This window comes from Pteropus alecto, unplaced genomic scaffold (genome assembly GCF_000325575.1).
Source record: "Pteropus alecto unplaced genomic scaffold, ASM32557v1 scaffold131, whole genome shotgun sequence".
Taxonomy (NCBI): domain Eukaryota; kingdom Metazoa; phylum Chordata; class Mammalia; order Chiroptera; family Pteropodidae; genus Pteropus; species Pteropus alecto.
Genome location: NW_006434709.1, coordinates 16780696 through 16804523, shown reverse-complemented (window position 1 = coordinate 16804523; position 23828 = coordinate 16780696). Strand labels below are relative to the sequence as shown.

The window sequence follows — 23828 nt, the reverse complement described above, 5'->3', positions numbered from 1 at the left end:
ATATTCCTTCCTCCCAATACCTTTTCCCCATCTCTCCCAACCCCAATGCTATTTTCTTTCCATTTAAAGAATCTCTGTAGCAATATAAATTCAGCAAGGAAACATTTTAAACTGTCAGCTTAATGGTGCACATAGGAGTTATGGTTGCTCTCAGTTCAAGGAAATTTTAATGAACAAAGTAGCTCAAAATATAAAAGATATTCTCAAACTAGAAATGAAAAACTCACTCAGTTTCTCATTGTTTACATACTGGCATGGGAGTTACCTGACTTAAGTTCTTCACAAAGAATGGCTTGGATATGGTTAGATTACTCTAACATTGGGTAACTTATAAATAAAGCTGAGAAAAAAAGCAGTTCAGAGATAGGGAAAAAATCTAGAGCTGAGTATTTAAAATTCCTGGGACTCAGAGTCTTCATTTGTAACATTAGGGGTGGGAACAAGTTAATCTCTAAAATGCCTGTTCCTACTCCAATTATCTTATTCTGGAGATATACTTGTCATCTACATAAAAGCAAAAAGAACTGCATCAAAGCTTTCTTGGTCAAAGAGAGGAGTGTTAGCTATAAAAAGACTTTTTCACTCAATAATAATAATAAAAAAAATGACATCTTATTTTGCATTATAGACGAAAATAATCCTTTCTAAGGATATTGGTAATAGAAGACCAGAGAATGCATAAATGGAAAAACGAAAGAGATTGAAAACTATGATTTTAAATTGTTTGTGTGCTTGTGTATCTACCCACACATATATGCAGATAACCCTCAAATGTATAATTTTACAGCAAAAACAAAGATTTAGCTGTAGGTAGGGACACCCCAATCCATTAAAAAAGCTATGAACCTTTAAAGGAAAGTTGCTTGTAGTCTACTTCCTATATGAATACGTTTTATGAATAAGTCTTTCTTAGGAAAAGGCAATTGACTTAACAATTTGTTAGTATCCTTGTTAATATTCTATTAAGAGCAATTGATCACTAATGTAATGATAGCAGGTTTAAGATACTTTCCCACATTATCTCCCTGTATCCAAGTGATTTCCCTGTGTCCTATGGATATAAAGCAATTGTCTTCTAATTATTAAATTATGTGTTAGAGGCTTACAAAGAGTTAGGTAAAAGCCGGCATCTGAAGATATTTCTTGACCATGGTGTAAAGTCTTATTTCTCAAAGAGTTGTCCAAGAACCATTTGCATTTGAATCTCTTAAAGTAGATTTTTAGAAATACAAATTCTTGAGTCCTTCCCCAAATTTACTGGGGTGCAGCCCAGGCATCTGCAGTTTCAATAATATCCCTGGATGATTTTGATGAAGTTTAAATTTTAAGAATCATCAGTTTACATCAGCTTAAAGTATGACTATTTCCTAAGTAAGTGAATTACATATATTATTAAAATGTTTTTATTCTCCCTAAATACAATTTATATAGCACTTTACAAACATTATGTCATTTATTCCTCACATAACATGGTTCAATAAGGACAAGGATTGTTATTTTTATCCCATTTTAGAGAGGTCATCCAGCCAGCAACTGGTGGATCATGACTCCAAATTTCCTGCCCTTTCAGCACACAATAAATTTTTATAAAAACTATCAAGATGCTAAAGAATGAATTTCTAATGGTGAAATCACAGGCAATGGGGAAAACATTTAGATGTTTAAGGCTATTTATACAAGTCAAAAGTTATACTCTGCTGACTGCAGCTAGCTTTAAAGTCCATTCCAACTAACAGCATGAATATATCATTGCTTCTACAAAAGGAGGCCTTCTAAAAATCATTCTATAATCAGTATCTTTCAGTATTTATTGTTGGCCACTATATTAGGTGTTATAGATACAACAAAAAACACAATCCTCATCCTCAGGGCATTTAATCCAGGGAACACAGAGTGTTGTTTTGAAAAATGTATGGAGTGTTTCTACAAACACGTACTTTGAATTTATCTCAGCAAAACCTATAAACTAATTAATAACACCCTGAAGCATTCAGTTTCAACTCATTGGAGAGATCTCTGCTTCAGGGGAAATGCTGACCATCTTGCTCACTGACATTGTTTTTCATACGATTATAAGCAAAATACATTTCCAAAGAGAGACTCTCTTTGTAAGTTTTTATCAAAGCTTTAATTATTAATTTTTTGACTGAATATCACAATTTTACAAGTGCTCTTAAATAATTCCCTACAAGTAATTGAGGGTTTTAATTATATACAGCTTCTTGGCACTGTTCATCTAAAAAACATTACAGCATTAGTTAAATAAAGATGCATTAAGTCTAAGTATTCTCCCAGGTTGTATGTGCACTTTGAGTTATTTCAAAAATTACCAAAAGCCAGTAAGTTCATCCTTCAAGCTGGAACCCTCATTTCTTTTCCAAAAGACAAACCCTAATTAGCAACAAGAAAATTCAACCATCACACTAGCAAAATGTGTTAAAAGCCAATCTCTAATCTTGACCATCTCTCCAAACCACCTCTACTTTTATCTTAAAGGGTCTCGGCCCCTTTTATCTTTTTTCTTCTAGCCCAGCATGTCTGTTGAGACTGGGCTTTTTCAGTGGTTCATTCCCAGAATCCCTGGGGAATCATCAGGCCTACTCATCTCTTTGGGTTTGTAAGGATAGCACACAAATAGCCGCTGCTCATGTATTGGTGTGGCAGAAACAGCACTGGACTCCAGGAACCAGCATACCGTGTTTATGTCCCAGCTCTGCCATCTGCAAATATATGACTATTTAGGCCACTAAAAATGACCAAGCCACATTGTTTCCCCACCTACAAAGTGGGGCAAAACCTGCCATGTCTAAGGTATGGGCTTATTGCGAGTATCACGTGAGGCGAAACATAAGAAACCATTCTTATCAGTAAGAGCTCTCTACAAAAGGGAAAATGGAAATGTAATCAAACTTCTCCCCATCTACCAACAGGACACTGATTGGTTTTCTATAGAAATTTGTAATGAAGGAAGATCTATGCCTCTCAAATCCATTTGATAGTACAGATGGAGCCTCTAGTATGTCTTTAAGCAGTGGTAGACTGACAAAGAGATGGTTTTCATCTCTTTCCAGCTGCTCTACGACACTTGGAAAGCCTCCCTGAGGTGCCTGAAAGAACAGGAGACAGGCAGGTTAAGTTTTAAAGACAAAGGCAGCATAATGGATTTGACGGTCCTGAGTCCTTTGGCAGACAGTAAGACAATGTCCTATCCCAAGCAGCAGGCATTTGATAAGCATTGGTTGATTGGTATTTGCATTCTTGACACTCACAGTGATTTGCCAGCAGAGTATGCAAACACCCACATTTTGGTAATAACCTGAATATCTGCATATTGTGAATGAGGAAGCTGAATTTAAAAAAAAAAAATGTAAAAAAGAGAAAGTCAGCTCTCATCTTCTCTCTCTTTTATCTCTTTCTCTTTGGACCTGCAGAACTTTTAACAGTGAGGATATCAAGGCATCCTAAAGGCAACGTGCGGTTGGAGCCCTGCCCTGCTCTTGGTGGGCTTCGGGGGCTTTGTACCTGTGTGTGTCGCCCCAGCATCTAGTGAGCACAGCATTGTGCGTTATAGCTAAATTAAGAATCATGTCTCTCCTATGCTGTTTTTCCCCAAGGCCAGAAAAAAAAAATTATTTGATTGGTACATGTCTAAAAAAGTGCATGCACATACACATACACAGAATCATTCATTCAGTGGTCAGACCCAATTGTCTGAGATGACTAAGAAAAATTGAATTTGCAATCATTGCATTATTAAAAAAAAAAAGCACAAGTGGAATGAAGGTGATGTTTTCTGCTCATGCTATTTGCTCTTGTTAAGAATGTCTTCTTCCCCATTTACCACACATTCATCTTTAAAGTTTCTCTGAAGGCTCACCTCGTTCATGAAGCTTTTTCTGATCTGCCTGCTACAAACTGTTTCTCTGATTTCAAAACACCTATAGTGCCATAGTGCAGACTGCCAAGATATATTTTTTGGGAGCCCTTTTTTTCTAATGGCAGGCACTCCATATGAAGTATCTCCAGATTCTCCAAAACGCTACGTCCAAAACACTACAAAATGCATGAATACATAAGGCGAGAACTAAATTTATGTGTCATATGCCCCAGAGGAGCCAGACAATGCTTTCTTCAAGAGTACTCTTCACCATATCTGTTATCCAGAAAGCCATCTTCATTTAGGGAAAAATTCAAGGTACATGATTTCAAAGATTAAACTTGTTGCTGGCACTCACATACCAGAATAAGTAGACTTTGAGGAAGGGGCAACTTAACTTTAATCTTCAAACTGTCATGAAATTTTGCCCACTACACAGTTCCCAAGAGAGCCTCTTTTCTTAAAGAAGGGAAAAATCAGGCATGAACATTAAGTTCCTGTTTAAAAACATTCATTTATTTTATGAAATTGATTAGCTATCTTTTAAAAGTAGGTGATTAAATTACAGTTGCTGTACATTTTCATTTGATTTAGTATTCTGAACTGCATATGTTCTGTTTAATGCTAGACTCTTAGCTTTTGGCTATAACATCAAAGTGACCAGAGTAAAAGAAGTGGTAGAGCGATTCTGAACCAGGAAATGCTGTTTCTCTTACTGAAATCTTTTTCAGCTGTAATACAGCCAGGTAAAGATGGTTTAGCATTTGCTGACATTTTCAGAGACTGGTTGGGCGAAAAAAAAAAAAAAGTGGAATTATGTTTTTAATTCTCTTCTGATCATCAGTGTCTTCTCCCCATCTTAAGAAGTCCTACTCTAAATTCTAAAAAAAAATGTCTAAAACAAAACAAAGTCCAACAGGAAGATGCATCAATAGCCTTGGCTGTTAAGCCCTGATGAAGGTTTCCTGGTTTAACTCCCACATGGACAGAAAACATAAAAATTGTTGGTTTTCTGCATAATATCCTCTTGCTAATATCTGTGTCATTCTTATTTTGGATGGATCAAATGCCAGGAAAGGATCTAAATTTCAATCTCTTGTCTTAAGAAATCTACCAAATCGATCTAGCATGATAAGAAGACAGTCTGTTTTAAAAGACTCTAAAGATAGTTGTTTTTATAACTAACCTCAGTCCTTCCTAGTTTTTTCCTTATTGGAGTCCAGAGCAGAGAAGATTCACTGTTGGAAACAGGTTAATCCATTACTTGAATAGCAGCAGTCACTTATCAGGCCCTGAGCCATAAGATTCCATAAAGTACCTAGTCTTCACAACAACCCTACTGAGTAGATTATTATAGGCTCTATTCTACTCTTTAGGAAACTGAGGCTCACGTAGATTTAGAAACTTGCTCAAGGCCAGTTAGTTAGTGAATACGAAGAAATCTAAGAGTAATTCTTTATCTCTCTAGGGAATTCCTGGAATTCTTGTGATATAGTAATATCACAAGAATTAAGTGGAATTGATTTAAGGGCAGCAAATAAACTGAAATGAAAATTCTGGTGTTAAATTGAGAAACAAAAAAAAAAATGTAGCTAGGAGACTCAAACTTCAAAGCATTTACTATCCGATTTAAGAGTCTAATTAGAAATGAGTGGAAGAAATGCTTTAATTCTTCATGTAGTCATATAATACAATGCACATATAACCAACACAATTTAATTTTTAAAATCTTCAAGGTTTCATAATTTAAAAACCATAATTAAAATTAGGATAAATACTTACAAGTAGTTTATTAATTTTCAGTCATTTCTTTATACCCTGCTTTTAGAACTATACAATTTTCTTAACCATTTACAGAGGGATCTCTTTCATCTCATGAGAACATAATCACATAATCAGACACACTGCAACTGTTCCCTTTTAATTGTAAATCATGGCTGGGCTTGCAAATTAGTCTATTATCACAGGAGATCTATCAATTTGGTGGGGAATGTATTTGCCAACTAAAATGAAAGAAGTTAATAAACATTAATAAGCACCTTAAATCAATCACGCCTTTACCCTTGATGTGCTGGCGAATATGCAGATTAATAAGTCAGTCAAAACAAAGTGATGAAGAAGGGAGGCACAGGCAGGTCTCTTGATGCCCTACATAGTTAAGAAGCAAGATGCTTACAAATTGGAAGATAAGGATGAGGCACTAAACCTTCAGTGAAATGACTTGTTGGAAATTAAACAAAGTAAATCCAATAGTCATTCTTGGTTGGTCTTTTATGTACCACTGGTGAGAAAAGCTGGAAGAGAAAACAAAATGCTTCAAGATAAATCATGTTTGTTGACAGCATAATACAGGGGTTAAGAGCATGGGCTTAGAAATGAGCCTGCCTGGGTTGAAATCCAGGTTCTAATACTTTAGTTTTAAAACCTTGTCATTTCTTAACATTGTTGTGCCTTTACATCCTTGTGTAGAGTGGACTGATATTACCTATCTCACAGAGTTGTTGTGAAGATTAAACCAGTAGATAGTTCATTAAGGGCTTAGAACAGTACATGACATATAATAAAGCGCTCAGTGATTATTCAGTAAATAAATGATATAATTGGCCACTTACTAGCACTTTACATAGCACTAGTTCTTTCTCTGCACAGTCTTTTTACTGGGGAGAATTGGGATAGTGACATACTCCTATAATATTTAAGTCACTTCCTTACTATAAGCCAAGAGTTTAATTATTTCTTGGGTAAAAATAATTCAAATTTTTATTTTATGAAAAAGTAAAAGCAAAGTTTTATGTTTAAAAATAAGATTACAGAGGCAAAAGTTTTATTACTGGCAAATACAAATAGACTGTTGTTATATATTTTAGTCATTACAAAGGCAGCCAGACTATCGATATCTTGTGCATGTACTAAAATGCAAGGCTTTTGTATAAAGATGTTTATCAGAAACCCATAAGCAGTGTTCTACTTTTGATTAAGGTATAAGTTGTCCTCAGCAGCATCAAAAACTATTATTTTATTTAGAACAAGTCTCAAGGAAAAGAATGAATGGGGAAACAAGATACATTATTTCCGTATTTAATAGTATGTTCAATTAACCGCTTTGCTGACAGATTTATTATTCTTTTTATTCCAGTATATGTGAATACTTTGATAGTAGAGGTGAAAAGTGATGGACACAGCACATTGCAATTCTGAAAATGTTAAGTGTGAACTTCAAGGAAGTGTAACTTAGAGTTTTGAAGGAAAGTTTAATTACTCACCTTCGGAAAGATTTACTCTAGAAAATGATTTTTAGTATGTATGTAGGCATAAATAGTCCAATATGGCAAGATTTTCAGAAATCAATATGAAATGTAAAATTAGTAGACTACTAAATAATGCCTGCCAAACACATAGAAGGTTCAGTTTCTATAATATATCTTTTAGGCAAAAATTCCCAGAGGTATTTAAATTATTCATGCTCTAGTATTACTTCTCTACACTAGATTGTAACAAACTTGATAAATGAAAAGGATAACTATATATAAAATGCCATGGATACTAACTAGAGAATTAATCAGATTCAAAAAGAAAAAGATTTGAAAAATCTGAAAGGGAAGTCCATCAGGAAAACCACTCATTTTCAAAAGTCCTGCTGTGTGCCCAGATGAAAGTGCTCAAGGATAGTATCAGCTCAAGGATAGTACCAAGACAGTGAGCTTCCACATTTGCTCTGAATGTGTTTTTCAGAACATATCACAATCACTCATGGTGATGTACTTTATGCTGTGTAACTATCCACACCTTAGATAATTCAATCTTAATGTAAAATGGGAGATTTCGGAATCCAAAATCTCTTAGCTTTAAGAAATATCAGAAACACTACTTCTCTTTAGCAGCTCTGAATCCTGTAGTCACCTAGGAAAATACACCATGAAACCTAGAATGGTAACTAACAGCCAGACAGGCTGAACCACATAAATAATTACACGTACCAATATTAGTCCAATGGCAACCCAGATAATCAAAACGACTGTGCAGAAGTGATATCCAGCTCAGTAAATGACACTGCCTTTTATTTGATCACGCATTAAAAAATCACTCTTACCATTTACTTTAAAATTTCCCATCTTTCTCGTTGCTAACTTTCAGATATATTTTTCTCAATTTAGTTACATAAAAATTACCAAATATGTACATGAACATAAAGTCCATACGCTGCATAAAAAGTGGGTCATATTATATAATACATTGAAATTGAAGATCCCATAGCCAAAAAGTCCTAATGGTATTTGAATTTTATAATAAAAATGGCTACAAGATTCATAGAAACTTCATGTAAAATTTAATGTGTAGAAAACCACATATCTTGAAAGTATACTGGAGAAACACCTTTCTATGCTACTTCAGTTCTAATTCACAAATCTCAAATATTAAGTTCACACAATCGATATAGCAGGCTCTTTTTACATGCCTGTATACTTGGTGATTAAAAGGAAGTCTGCACAAGAATCATTTTTTAGTCTTAAAATGTTTTATTATAATTGCTATTATTTGATTAATAACATTATCACTGCCTATGTATAATGCTCTGAGTTGAATCTGAAAATGGCCCTAATTTATTAATCTACCCCCACCTGACTACTTATTTTTTAGTTAAAATCGAAACGTAATATTAACTAAAATTTCATCTACTGGAATGGAGACGTAAATTTCACATCAATATTTACTTGAAATTCTTAATAACTATATGAGTTAACAGCCTTTTTCTGGCTAATTTTATTCTTAATGAAACTTTTTTTTTTTTTTTTTGAGAAGTGCATTAGAAAATACAACACTGGGAGAAAATTCAGGTCTTCTAAATTCAAATGAAGTCATTTTTTCAAAACCCTGCCTCTCATATACTGTAGTAGAAAAGCAGAAGTACTGAGGCTGCTTATTAATTGACCCTGGCAGAATCATTGCCTCTCTAAATCTGCTTCCTTGTCAGCAAAATGGTGATCACAAGCCCTGCCTGGGATGCAATGATGATTAAATGAGACACTTTACATGAGGGCTCCATGGAAATATATACTTAAAATATAGCTGTTTTTGCTAAGTTCCATTGAAAATTTGAGAGAATTCATTATTATATGATCAACACTTAAAAAAAATCTTGCATTTTGTGAGAGAATGAGATACTTCAAAAGGCTATTACCAGTTTCAGTATGAAGAGAGTCTACATCCTACACAGACCAAAAAGAACTAGACAAAAAGACCAACTAAAAGAAGCAGAAGCTTTTCTAAGATACAATCCTTAGAAACACAATTGAGAGGCAAGTATCCTGAGCCTGACCTGCACACCATGGTTCCTGTGAACCTAAGTAAACCACCTCTAACTAATGATGAGGACAGTTAGATGGCTTAAGGGACCTGAATACAATCTTTGCAAAAATATCTCCAGTTACAGTCTGTTTAGAATCAATAAGGCTCTGAAAAAAAAATAAGAGTGTAAGAATTTTTTCTTTCTAAAATTTTTGAGGTGACATTGGTTAATAAAATCAAATAGGTTTCAAGTATACAATTCAATAACATGTCATATGCGTATCATATTGTTTGTTCACCATCCAAAGTTAAATCCTCCAGCTACCAAATATTTGACCCCTTTTACTCTTTTCTATCTCCTACACCCCTATCCCCTCTGGTAACCACTAACCCACTATCTGTGTCCACGAGTCTGTTTGTATTGTTCATTTGTTGCTTTCAGTTATATATCTCACACATAAATGAAATCATATGGTTCTCAACTTTTCCTATCTGACTTATTCTGCTTAGCCTGATAATCTCAAGATCCAACCCTGTTGTCACATATGGCAACATTTCATCTTTTCTTATGGCTGAGGAATATTCCATTGTATATATGTACCACAACTTTATCTAGTCATCTATTGAAAAAAAGCACTTTGGTTGTTTCTATGTCTTGGCCACCAAGAATAATGCTGCTATAAACATCAGGGTGCATATATTTTTGCGGATAAAGGTTTTCAAGTGTTTTGGGTAAATACCCAGAAGAAGGATTGCTGGGTCATACGGTAATTCTACTCAGTTTTTTGAGGAACCTCCATACTGTTTTCCATTGTGGCTGTACCAATTTACGTTCTCACCAGCAGTAACATGAGGGTTCATTTTTGCCTACAATCTTCCCAACACTTGTTATTACTTGTCCTGTTGATGACAGCCATTCTAACAGGTATGAGGTGGTATCTCATTGTGGCTTTGATTTGCATTTCTCTACTACCTAGTGAAGTTGAGTATTTCTTCGTATGTTTGTTGGCCATTTGGGTGTCTTCTTGGGAGAAGCACCTGTTCGGGTCACAACAAATTGCATAGAAGAAAACAGAGACACATTAAACTCTTGGACCTTGGATTTAGAAAGATTTTATGAATTCGACCTCAAAGGCAAGGGAAGTAAAGCAAAAATAAATGAATGGGACTATAGCAAAAGAATTTTAAGAGATCCTTGTTCCTAAAGAAATCTTAGCACTTAAAACTGGAAATGATCCTAGCCCAATTAAACACACACACACACACACACACACGAATGACAAAACAACAGAAAAAGCCATGTTCAATATTATTGAGATCATTAACACCTCAAAAAAACAAGTGTTTTTTCTTAAAACAGGTACACACTACTGTAAATGTGGCATTCATTAATGGCTGACTATGGTGAATGGTGATGAACATCAGCAGAGAAAAGATGGTTTTCTCTACAAGAACTAAGTTAGGTTGCTCTATTGTCCTCTCAAAGACCAAGGTTCTAATCCCAGTCAATCACCTAAAATGAACTGCCTTAGGCGAGACAGCGTTTGGATGAAACTGGATGTTTAGCACAGCCGCATTACTGGAAGAGTATTCTAAATAAGGAGGAAAATAAGTTAGAATATGTAGGTTCAATTTCTAACTCTGCTACTAATTAGCTGTGACCCTGTGAGTTCAGTTCACTTAAATTTTAGAGCTCTCTGTTCACACCTATAAAATGAGAAGAATATGCTCCTGAAACTTTAGAGCTGGAAAGGAACTGATATTCAAAGCTGCAACTGAATTCTAGAAGTCACAGAGTTAATAACTGGCTAAGTCAAAACTAGAACTCAGGTCTCCTGATTTCAAGGCCTGTTTTTTCTACTACGAGTGTCTTCTCTCTGAAATCTCTTCTAATTTCTTTACATTTTATTTTATCGTGGTAAGAACAGTTAACAGGAGACCTACCCTGTTAATTTTCTAAGTGTACATACAGTATTGTTAACCATAGGTACAATGTTGCACAGAGGATCTATAAAACTTACTTAGTTTGTATAACTGAAACTTTGAGCTTGTTAATCATCAACTTCCCAATTCCTCTTTTCCCTAGCCCCTGACAACCACCATTCCTCTGATTCTATGAGTTTGACTATTTTAGATACTTAATATAAGTGAAATCATTCAGCATTTGTCTTTCTGTAAGTGACTTATTTCACTCAGCATAGTGTCTTCAAGTTTCTTACATACTATCACACACTGAAGAATATTCCTTTTTTAAGGTTGAATAATATTCCATTGTATGTATATGCAGCAGTTTCTTTATTCATTCAATCAGAACCACAAGGAGATATCACCTCACACCTACTGGGATGGCTATTATCAAAAAGACAACACGTTTTGACAACAATTCGAAGAAACTAGAATCCTGTACGCTGTTGGTAGGGATGGAAACTAGTACGGCCACTATGGAAAAACAGTTTGGGAGTTCTTCAAAAAATTAAAAAGAATTAAAATCAGGATTTTGAAGAGATATTAGTTTGTAGCACTCTTCAGAATAGCCAAGATGCGGGAAAAACCTAAATGTCTTTAAAAAAAAAACAAAACAAAACATTTGTTAGGGGGCTATTATAGTCTGAGCACTTATCAAATTCATGGTCTCATTTATTTTTTCACTGAGATGTAACTCACTGTATTTTCATTTTATAGACTAAGAAAACAATCTTAGTGATAATTAGCTTAGTAAGTTTACGCAACTCTAGTAAGTGGCAGTGGCCAAATTTTCACATAGATATGTTTCTGAGAACTGTCATCACCACACCAAGCTGCCTCATTTACTTACACATTAACATAAATTTAAATCAATGAATCGCTTATCTTAAATACATTTGTAAAATAAGCCTTAGATCTCTTTGAAAAATAAAAGACTATGCTTTGTTAGAGGAAATAAATGCAGCAACATGGTGGAAAGCAATTGTGCGAAGAGTTCTTTATAGAGCATTAATATTAAAGGTCAATATAAAGTGATATAGAAAAAAATTTACTACATTGATGTTTTTATCTGCTCATTTTACAGTGAGCCCCATATATGTAAACTTTATGCTTTTTGTTGATTGTTTTTAAAGAGTAAGCTTTGTCTGTTTAAAGATTAACCTTCTAACAATAGCCTGGAGTTTTAGAATTGAATTGTAAACTTTTTTGATGGTCATGCTTTTGGTATCTTGGCTCCTCCTCTCTCACTTTTACTCCCATTACGCCCATTATTATCTGGCCTTCCACGGTTCCTGGTGCACAAACACAAAAACTGCACATATTCTATGTTTATCAAATAAATGATCGGGCAATCTAAGAAATAAAGTTCGGTGCAACTGAAAATTACCCTAGAGTCTTGGATTGCTTGGACCATGATTGATTTAAACATTCTTCCAGAAATATTAGCTGGCAATCTCATCTACAATAGCATTGCAGTGCCGAACATTTTTGCCCAAGAAGCCAAAGTTAAGAAGAGGTGTGGGGTAGGAATGTCTATTTTAGTAGAATATTCATAGCCAAAAATGTTTTGGGTCACACGTATGAATTAATTACCAAAAAAAAGCTATATTTTCTTTAATGCAGTAAAGTCAAATCTATTGTGTAAAATTTTGCTGTCAGTTGCTGGACAAAAAAGCAAAGGGAATAGTTTTATCAAACAGCAACCTCCTGCCTCCAAGAAATACAAGAGACACAAAAAGCTCCTCAGCAATATCAATGAAGTGATCCCTGGGACAAAAGTGAGGTGCCATCAGCCTCTCTATATTCATTATTATTAACACATGGAAGCAAAATGCTCTGCCCTGGTCCTTGTAATAATTTCTACTCCAAGAGATCAGTCATTAAAGCACATGGAGGACCCTCTCAGTTTGAGTTACAAAACCTGTGAGCACATGGAATTGCTCTGGGCTATGGGCCTCGAAGTCTTGATTCATTCTAATTCCACTTTGACTAATTAGAAACTTGGATATTTTTTGGTGCATATATAGTAAGACTCAGTATCCCTATGCGGAAAATGATATTTACAATTCCCTCCAAAACACATCGGTCTTCTCAGAAGTTTAGTATGTGTACAAAAGTGTCTCAGAAAGAGAAACATTATAAATGCAAGATATTATTATTATCCTTATGTAACAGCACTGGGCTACTTCAATTACAAACCGCACTTTTAAAGTCTGTTAACATTCCCTTCTGGGAATGCCCTTTTGCCCTTTAATAGTATAAGATAATCATGGCAGTATAATTTCCGGAGCTCATATTTGTGGGAGGAGAACGGCCGGCACTGGTGTGCTCAGTTCTGTGATGGCTTTCTCCTTCCTTTATCCCCTGAAATTATTGAGAGTCTCTAAGCTAATTTTCAAAAGAATGCAGAGGTACTTAGGAAAGCCGGGAGCAGAAATGGGACCCTGAGCATTGCACTGACATCATCCTATGCTCAGCACATATGGCACATCTCTAAAGCAAATCTAAATGAGCACACTGGTCTATTCTGAACTCATGCTGGCTTTAAGTAGCATCCGTAATCACAAGCAAGCTTTCTTTTCATCATTTACAGTCACACAGTTTATTTAACTAGGGAAATTTTCTACATAGGTATTTTCATCATTTATATGGTTAAGTACATGCAAAATAAAATAGGATCTTGCAGTGATCTCAAAACCTACTTTTGAATGCATTTTTAAAAGAATCCTCATCATAATCTCTGTAACTGGGTCAGCTTGCACAAAGATACTCAGGGTAGCCATGAAGCCATGAGCTCTTTCAGCACCCTGCTATCCTTGTGACACCTCATAATAGTGCAAATGAAGCATGGCATGATGAAAAAATGAAGAAGAATGAACCTGGATAGTCAACCCAGCAGTTTTCAAAACATGGAGGGTAGACTCAATTTTATCTCCCAAAATACACCACATGCATTTCTTTCTTTTACATTTTCAAGCATATACTCGCTTTCCTTATTATGATAAAAATGTCATGATTGCAAGAAATTCTAATACAAAGAAACAGACTGGCTCATTTGTTCATCTATGTATGTATATTTTTAGTAGTCTCAAATTTTGAACTATACCTCACTTACACCTGCCTTGATTTTCAGGTAGAAATCTATCATATTGTCATTCACCTTTGTGATTCTCTTCACCCTCATCTATTAGGCTCAAAAATTATTTCCTTGTGGACCATAGTCTAATTAGCTGAATATTCAGGGAGTTTACTGACCCGACAAATTCAACATCACCCCTTTCTTATCAGGTTTCTTTTAAGCCACCACCCTGCCTGCCCAGCTCTTAGACCCTCTGCTTCCCCACACTCACATCTCTTTACCCTCCACCCTCAGAGGCTTACTTCATCCTTCATGTTCCTTGACTGTACTCTAGCCAGAGTTAACTCCCTCTCTTCAAGAGAGGGAAGGAATCAGAAAGCTTCCACCAAAAGTGTATGTGAAGAGTTTCAAAAACAAACAAATATGACTATACACTAGAACTTTTGAAAGAAAGAAAACACTCTATTTTTCAATGATAGGTACGCCTGGTTTTTTCATTCACATACAATCACTAATCTGGAGAGAAAGAAATGTTTGTGAAGACCAGCAGACGGCGCCTGACTGGAGCAGCAGCAGCGGTGGTAAGGGGAAGGGAGTGCTGTCTCTGCGGCAGGGCCCCATGGTGTTCTCTCCTCCCCACATCCCCAGGCTCTCTCCCCTCAGCACCTCATCTCTCCGGAGAGAGGCAGAGCCACAGAAAAGAAGTTAATATGCATATGAGATTATTAGCCGAGAGCTTCCCACTGGTACAATTAGGCACCCCACGCCCTCGCCTACCCTCATCTGGCTCACTGCACCCACCCACGCTCTGTCTGCCCCTCCTATGCCCTGGCTTGCCTCCCTCCCCTGGGACCCACAGGATTCTGCACAAAAGCAGGGCAATGGGTGAGAGCTGCGCCCAGGTAACGGAGCGGCAGGCTCCTAGGATACTGTGAGCAAGTGGTGAGAGCAGACTCCTTACTGATTCAGAGGGATCTATCCTCTCTGTCGCTCTTAGCTAAGAACCCCGGGTTTCACTAAAAACAGGGGTATCACTCCTGTCTCCAACCTAGACACTCTTAACTGGAGAGAATCCTTGAGAGGGAACTGGGGGAAAGAAAGAAAGGGATTCCTAGGACCCATAGTGAGGTGTGTCCCCAGGCCATTCCTAAAGAAGAGTTGCTACACTTTTTTGTTCTCTCTTCAGTTAGGTTAGGTTATAGCTTTTCATATCTAACCAGACTTGTCCCCAGGTAGGAAGCCTATCCCTGGGGAAGGGGGCCGTCCTGGTCTAACCAGCAGCTGCTCAAGGGAGAGGAATTACCTAGGGAGCAAGGCATATGATCCAGACCTGAACCATGTCAGAAAGAGGAAGGTGTTCTGCAAGGGAAGGTGGGAAAGGGAAATACGAAGTGTCCACAACTTTTGCCCTGCTTTTTAAAGTAGCAGACTTTACACTGGGAGAGAAGACTGGTAGTGGGGAAGAGACTCACAAAAGCAATTTGATTTTTATTCATTGGCAGTTCAGGGAATGTGAAACAGGAATTTATCTAAAGATGAGAGAAACCTGACCTTACATTGCTGGCCACTCTGGAGAAGGAACCTGCCCACCAAGGCTTTTCTTCACATTCTGCTCTTTATAAAACAAACAAACAAACAAACAAAACCCAGGGTGAGGAGAACAGGTTCTTTTTGCTCTAAATTCTCCCTCTCCAGGCAGACCTCTTGAATTATACCAGCCAGCACTGGCCCACCTGTGCTCCCTGGGAACCACTGAGCTGAAGGAAAAAGTGGGACATCGCTTACCCCAACAGCCTTCAAACACGATCCTCAGGGAAGGAGATGTGTTTGGGTAGCCAAGCCTCTCTCTGCTGTATTTTAGAAAATAACTCAGCCCAATCATCAAGAAAAGAAGTGTATATGTGTGTGGGGTGGGGAAATGGAGAGGTTCAGAGGTTCAGAGGTTCTCCGAGTCTGGTAGGGACTGGCCAGAAAGGGAGAGTGTGCCGGGTCATCCTCCTACCTTCTCCAACGATGGGAAGAGGTGGGGGGCAAAATGGATGGGCTTCCCGTAAAGTGAGTCCCGGGTCCCACTGTCACTGCAGTCTGGGCACACTTTGGAGGAATGTGTGGGCTGGAACCTCTCCCTCCCCCAGGCCAGGGAAAATGGGCAAGAGGTGGGGCCCGCACACAGAGCACAGACAAAAGGTTCTGCAGAACCCTTTTCTCTCTAGCGTTCAGGTTCCTAGTCTGAGCGCCGAACCCCATCAACCACAGCGAGTGACCTCCTAGCTAGGAAGCCCCCTTCTCGCAGGGGGCTAGGGACGGAGGTGCCCGGACAGGGACGGTTATTTAATAGGTGTCCACGTCCCTCTCCCAGCCCCCTGACAAGGAAGGCCCCTCCCACCCTTCACACAAACGCCTGCAAAGCCTTCCCCCATCCCCTTTCTATTGTCTTCAAAGAGATAAGTGGCTCCCACCGAGCACACCCAAATGCACCTCTGGTTCTCGAGCTCCTATTTCTCCGAACCTTAGGGGCTGAGAAGTGAGCGCAGGGTTGAATGGGGCGAGCTCGGGAGTAACCCGCGAGAACTTGGCATCTCAGACCCACCGTGTCCGCCTCGCAAGGATGCCGGTGACCTGTAGATTGCAATAGGCACTGAATGATGCTTGCTGCTGCCATGGAAATGGTGGATGTGGTGCGCTCCCAAACTGGACGCCCCCCATGCCACTCCTAGAAGGCCGCTGAGGGTGAGCGGGACAATCCAAAGCAGGGCCAGGCGCCCCCCTGCGCCGCCACTGCTGCCACCACCCCCGGGCGAGCCCAGCTCGGCGCCGCACCGGAGCATCCTCTGGTACATGACGGGGTGCCAGCCGAGGGGCAACTGCCGCCGGAGGCAAAGTTTGGGGTGCAGGGAGGGGAGAGGGCACCGGGGAGCAGACGGCTCAGGGTGGGCTGTGGGGCCACCGCCTCACCGAGCCAGAGCACCCATCCTCTCCCTCCTTCGGACAGTCTTCTCGGGGTCCTGAAGTCCTCCGTGCCTTGCACCCCAAAGAATCCGAAACATAGCCGAGGCGAATACAGCTGATGGGGGACTTGTCCAGAAAGGCAGCCCCGGGGGAACAGTAAACGCGGAGTGGACAGCTGCTCCCAGATTTCCAGGGCTCCAGGTTCTCGAGAGATACTCCCAAAGAGTTTCAGGCGAGAGTGTGTGCCAGGGGGTGGGGAGCGGGGAAATTGCTTAAAGCTCCTCCGGGAGGGTCCTCACTTCTACATGACAGCCATTCACCGCGGATCCACCGGGTAAATCCATTTAGCATTGTGTGTGGGGACTGGGGAGGCCACTCCGCCGGCCCAACCTCCTTTCAAGGGAGAAGAAGACCCCACGGAATCCAGGCGCCCCTTTCCTCCATTCAGCCCCGGCCCGCTGGCCCGCTCGCGCCAGCCTCCCGCGGGCAGCGCGCAGAGCAGCGGCGCGCATCGCCTGCTCCAGAGGCGATCTCCGTGTCCGCTGCCTCCTGACACTTAAGCCGGGCAAAGGGTTCTGAGGCAAGAGTGCACCCTTAGGAAGGAAGCAGGGATCCAACGGGGAAAACGGCAAAGCAAAAAGAGAAGCAGACGGAAGAGAAGAGGGGGGAAAGAAAAAGAAGAAAAGAGAAGAAAAGAAAAACCACGCACGCTGGCGAAGCGAGGGGCTCTATGCAAATCTGCAGTCTCCAAACAGCAAATCACTGAAGCTGGGATGCAATGCAGAGGACGAGCCTATGTAACAAGGGAGGCTGGTCTAGCTTCCCACAAAAATCGCCCTGCTTTGCCTCTCATGCATTCTCCACACATCAAAGGGACACGTGTACAGGATGCTGGGAACACCTAAAAAGCAACTCTCCCTCCTCTGCCAGGTGATCCTTCCATCTGAATCACAATGGCAAATGGCACCCTTCCCCTACCCCTATGGTTTAGATGTAACCAGTGTCCTGAGAGCTCTCTTAAAAGGGAAAGAATCTGGCTCTTTTTATTGGACCAAACTTATTCTGCCAGGTGTTTAAACCCAATCTGCTAAAAATGGCTTGACACCATCTACTCAACCATCAGTTTTGACCGATCTGTTAATTACACATATTACACATAACAAAGAGTCCTCCTTCCCTCTACAATATCGTATTTCATATAAGGCAGTGTAAGTGCAGGGAACCAAAACACACAGCGCGGGGGGCAGGGGGGGGAGGGTGAGTGAGTGTGGCAGCTGATAAAGATACAGCAAAGGGAGAATGAGAGAGAGAAAGGAGACAGGTGGGAAGGAGGACAGCAGAGGAGAGCAACAGTATGAGACTGTTTGCGTTTCAGTCAAACACTTTAGGGATATTTAAGAACCCACGAGATTTCTATAGAAGCCCAGCTAGGGAGATCTTTTATAAGGGTGGGGTTCTGCCTTTCTTTCATCCTGCCTCATAAGTAAAATAGCATAAAGAAACAAAAATTCACAAATCTAGTGTCCCCACGGAAGAGAGGACATTTATATTCTATTGGTGAAATGCAGCATCTTTAACTGGAAGCTATGTGTCCTGGATGACACAACGGCAAAGCCAACACACATCTAAAAATCTAAAAAGCTAGCACAGCAACTGGACTTGGCAAGAAGGACCACAGTCACTGGAGGCTGGCAGTTAAGATTTAGGATTATGATTGAAACATTCCTCCAGTTTCCACATGATACTACTATGACATGTCTAATGAATGGACATTTTTGTCTTTACTTCTAAAGGGAAACAACTCAGAATAGACACTACTTCCCAGAGGCTTCTCATAATCTATATAATCCCTTATATCAACAAATATAAAGTCATATATAGAAAAAAAAAAAGTAATTCTAGGAGTATTTCACTCAAATCAGCCACTTACCTATGTAACAGTGTCCAGGGGCCACCAAATCAAATCTACAGCAATCCATCATCTCACATTTTTGTCAAAAGTTTATGTCATTTGACCAAAAAGATAATTCTTTAATAGTTCACTAATTGAAACAGCTTAGCCATCCATGTTAGAGGAGGTGCTTTTATTTAAATGTGCCATATCTCCCAACTTCCCACTTCTGCTCAAAAACCCACAATACCCAAATACAGAACCTTCCATCGTGTACAGCTGCCACCCTTAATCCTAGGCCATTTCCTCTTCATTTTATTATTTTTTAGCATATGTATTTTCATTCACTAGTCAAGGATTGTGATTTTCATTTTTTAAATATCAAGTAAAGTTTCCAAAGGAAAAGAAGAGGATAATCATCCTCACAGTATGGTTTTAGGACTCTAGGTTCATATTCTGAATTTGATATTTCATAGTATTGATATGAAAAGGGCAGTGGATTAGGAGGTAGGAAACCTGTGCCTCATTCTTGGCACTACCATTTACTGGTTATGTCAGATTAGTTACTTAGCCTCTCCCTGAGGCTCCGTGGCTTCCTTTATAAAATAGTCATGTTCCTATCTTTCCTAAGAATCCCACAGGGCAGGAAGGATATAATGCAATATTTAGTGTGAGAGTGCTTTAAAATATATCAAACACTCTTCACAATTAAGGCATTATGTCTCTCTTCCTATATAGGTCTAACATATTTGAGCTGATTAGCATGAACAATTCATTCAGTTCTTTCCATCTTTAGGAAATGTAGGGCATTACATTGTTCTCCAAAGCCTTCATACATGGTGTTAATATGTCCTTCCCTCTCCAACTAGATGAATTCCTGAAGGGAAGCAGAGTCAAATCTTTATCTGTACTCCCTCTAGTGCCCAGCATATGTGAAATGTAAGTAAGTCTCTTAGAACATACAGTCAATTCTCATTATTCCCAGCAGTTATGATTTATAAAATCACTGTGAACAGTGAATTAGCAAAGACTGAACCAATGCTCCTAGGGCTTAGGTCTATGCGAGACTCTGATCACAACATTGTTATCAACTAATCAATAAATAACCTTGTGTTTCTTTGTTTAAAGACATCTTATTTAATACATACTGTTGATTCATTAACATTGAACGCATAGCTGACATCAGTATAACTCAAGCCTGAATGAAACTTGTCTAACACACCTGTTTTATCCATAAGGCATGCCGCAGCCTTCTGCTTTGGAATGTTAGCACTTTGGCATTATGTTTAGGGGACATCTTAAACAGCAAAATCGCCAAAAAGCAAGAAAAGGTGAAAAATGTGGCACTAAATAGACCACTTGTTTACAGTACAAGAGGGGAAATGACAAAGTGGAGTGTTACCTTGTTTGACCCTTGCTGGGAACGCAAATTTTTTGATGAGCTTTGTGCCTATCTGTTATCAACCACCATAGTGCTATAGGTGTTGATTTGGAGTTTACAAATTTTAGTGAAGAAGTGAATTCATATCTGTGAATAATGGGACTGACTACATTTGTTATTCTCTTGATTAACAGGGAAGGATGGCTGGGACTTTGAGAGTGAGTTGTACAAATTAAAATAATAGGAATAGAACAAGTACGGAAGATTCTAATGAACCTTCCCAAGAACATTCAATGGAGAAGAGGCTTCCCTGTCTGTCTTATACTGTCTGGGGCCTTGGGAGATAAAGGCAGGTTTAGGGAAAGGATAGGTAAGAAATCTATTTTACTAGAGTCTCAAGAGCTAAAGAAGAAATATTTATGGCTTCCTTGAAAGAAGAAATTGTAGCTGTAGTGTTTCAGGCAGATGTCTAGGGCACCTTTGCAATACCTAGGAGGTTCTAGGGTGGATGCTGTGATACTGATGCTGCAATATTTGTTATAAATGGCTGTAATTTGGTGGAACAAGGAAAGATTCTCTGTACAGAGAGTGGAGAAAAGTCTTATGAGCAAACACATGCCTAATCTGGATGAAGCAAATGAAGCCTGTGCCTACTCTTTATGTCTCCTCAGCAGGGCAGTCCTTGTGGCTGGAATTGCATTATGTAAAGAAAACTGAGGCAGCATTTGAAAAATTATGCTTAGGTGAGTGAAGAACTGGTTGTAGGAGACATGGCGACTGGCACTCTGTAATATACTCTTAAATATTTCAGCATAGACAGTGGACTATAAATGTGTTAGTGTTGTTCTGTATCCCAGGAGAGTCAGTTGCGTTCATCAGGAATTTATATTCTTTTGTCTCAGCCAGAATTAGAGCAGCCATAGGTGGCTTCTAGAAGCCTTGAGTTATCATCATCTACAATCATGATGTGGCTTTGCTAAACAATATGTTAGAAACGGGTTGTCATTGGTGAAATAACTGGCTTGTGATTGGTGTAATGGAAATTAGAAATGTGGGATCTTTGGTGAAATCATTAATGTTCAAGATTATTGGCCAAAGTACCTTATAGACATGCTTTGCTTCTACTAGAGTATGTGAATATGAGGCCTTTCACCATTTACTGTAAGAAATGGTGCCATAGTAATAGTAATAATAATAATAAAAGAGCTAAACATTTGTAGCTGGCACAACTCAGAGATTTAAATGTATTAGCTCATTTAATCATCACAAAACCATATGAAGTGGGTGCTATTGGTGACTTTTAACTAATCTTTGTTGCCTCTTTCTGACAAATGATGAGCTAGATGCTGGCACTGAAATACTGCCATATTTGCTTTAGGAATATCTTCTTTGAAACTTAAAAGAACTAAGAGCTTGACCCTCATCAAGCTTTCAGAACAAGCTATAAGAATTTGTGCCTACTTATTGATATATGTCTGATTCTGTAGCAGAAGTTGGTCTGCATCTTTGACTTACACTTGTAGAAATTCTTGGAAGTGTGGTTAACTTTCATCTGCCTCTAACAACTGTGGCTTCGAGATCTACCAAAAGAACCTAATAGCTACGCATAGTAAACTGTCCTAGGTCCATTCACCATTGATGATTTATAATTATAAGAAAGAAGGTAGCCTAAGTCAGACAATGGGGTTAAAAAATGAGAGATGAGTTTGAAAACTGACGGGATAAAATGAAGGAAATGGAAGGGGAGAGAAAAGGAGAGTGAGTGGAAAGATGTGTGTGGGGAGAAATAGACAAGGACAGGTCATTTCAAACTATTCTTTTTCATATTCCAAAAATCAATCCTCTGTCTCAAGAAACAGGATGGCTGTCAGGCACACACTTTCAACCTTTTCATGTTTTTCTTAAACCTAGTTGGAAATTATTATGGCTCAGTATTAAGGTTTTTTTTTTGTTTGTTTGTTTGTTTGTTTGTTTTAAAGTAGACACTAAAAGCAGCAGAGGGGAAGTATATTAAAACCCGCAGGCAGCACCAATCTTTTAAAAATTAAAAATGAAGAGAGTGTCAGTCTCATGTTTTGTATTTCTACTGCTGTCAGCACACATACAAAAAAAAGGCAAGCAGACCCCACATAGTCCTCTATCTGCATTTCTGAGTTGAGACTGAGAGAGAGTAAAGAGGGAGATACTCATAAGAGGGTGCTACCCATGAAGTTTAAAGATAAACCTCTGATCTTATTACCTTTCTGGGTTGTTGCAGGTCCCTAAGGGTCTACTGAGAAGAGATCAGAATAGAAGAGCAAGAGCATTAAGAGTAAAACACAAAAAAGAACAAAAAAAGAAGAAAAGAAATGTCAGGGCTAAAAGCATCCCTGGAGATTCTGCAGTGCAATCTCTTTATTATTCAGATGATAAACTTGAGGCTGACAGAAGTAATAATGTTACCGAAAAGCCAGACTTATTTATGAAGTGTGTACTTATCAGGAAATACACTTTCATCTCCTGCCACCCATAATCCAGTCATAGACCTAGATTGGTGAATTCAGTCAATTTAGTTATTGCCTAGAACATCCACACAGATATAACAAATGGGGGAGAGGAGAAAAATGGTTCTGGAACCCAACATGAGCCAATTCGCTCAAATTAAATTAAAGCCTCAGTGTGCAGTTTGACTTGTGAAACATGAATAGATTTATTCAATAAAGGTGAGCTGTGTTTAGAACTACAGTATTTTATGGTCTCTACATTTTCTTTTGTCTTACTTAATAAAAATTTCATTTATGATGTCTTCCTTGTCTGTATGCCAAGGCAGGGTCAGAGAGATTTCTCTATAACTACATCTTTAAGTCTTGTGGCCATTGATTGGGCACCAAGTAATAATATGCTATCTTTCAGTTACTGCCATCTTATATTGTTTATATAGTTATTTCAACCAAGTTGTGTTGCTGACAAAGCCGTACAGAGGTTCGTGCTCTTTTGACTTGAACATGTTCATAATGCAGTGAGAGAACATGTGACTTGAGTGTCAGGCTGTGAATTTGAATATGAGTTGATTGTTATTATTCATGTGACAATGGGTTTAATGACTCCCTGCCTCAGTTTCCTCATCTGTCATATAATACTATATGTAATAGAATTGAGACAGTTTCTAAAATATATTAAACACTAAATATAATTATCATTTATTCATATGAACATAATTTTAGATAGGTACTGAAGACATAATGATAATAAGCTGTAATGTGATTTTTAATTTAGTCATTCTAAACTCTCCTCACTTGACAGTCAATAGTCAAGTTCAGCCACCTTCCCAATAATTCCTTACTTCAGTCGCTTTCTCTAAATCTGTGGTGTTCAAACTTTAGTGTGCCTGAGAATCACTAGAAAGGCTTGTTAAATCATA

The 23828-nt window shown here is 38.6% G+C and overlaps 1 protein-coding gene across 20 annotated transcripts in view; it reads right to left on the bottom strand.

Annotated features, from left to right (window-relative positions):
* NRXN1 (neurexin 1) overlaps positions 1 to 23828 on the bottom strand; it is a 1011597-nt gene that overhangs the window by 368685 nt on the left and 619084 nt on the right. For 4 of the 20 annotated variants that reach the window (XM_025045137.1, XM_025045138.1, XM_015587510.1 and 1 more), the window contains exon 1: positions 16798 to 17857. The exons of the other annotated variants lie outside the window; for them this stretch is intronic. In XM_025045137.1, the coding sequence (XP_024900905.1) occupies positions 16798 to 17047 (250 nt within the window). In that variant the 5' untranslated portion in view covers positions 17048 to 17857. Of the gene's footprint in view, positions 1 to 16797; positions 17858 to 23828 lie in introns of those variants that run through there. 20 annotated transcript variants of the gene reach the window in all.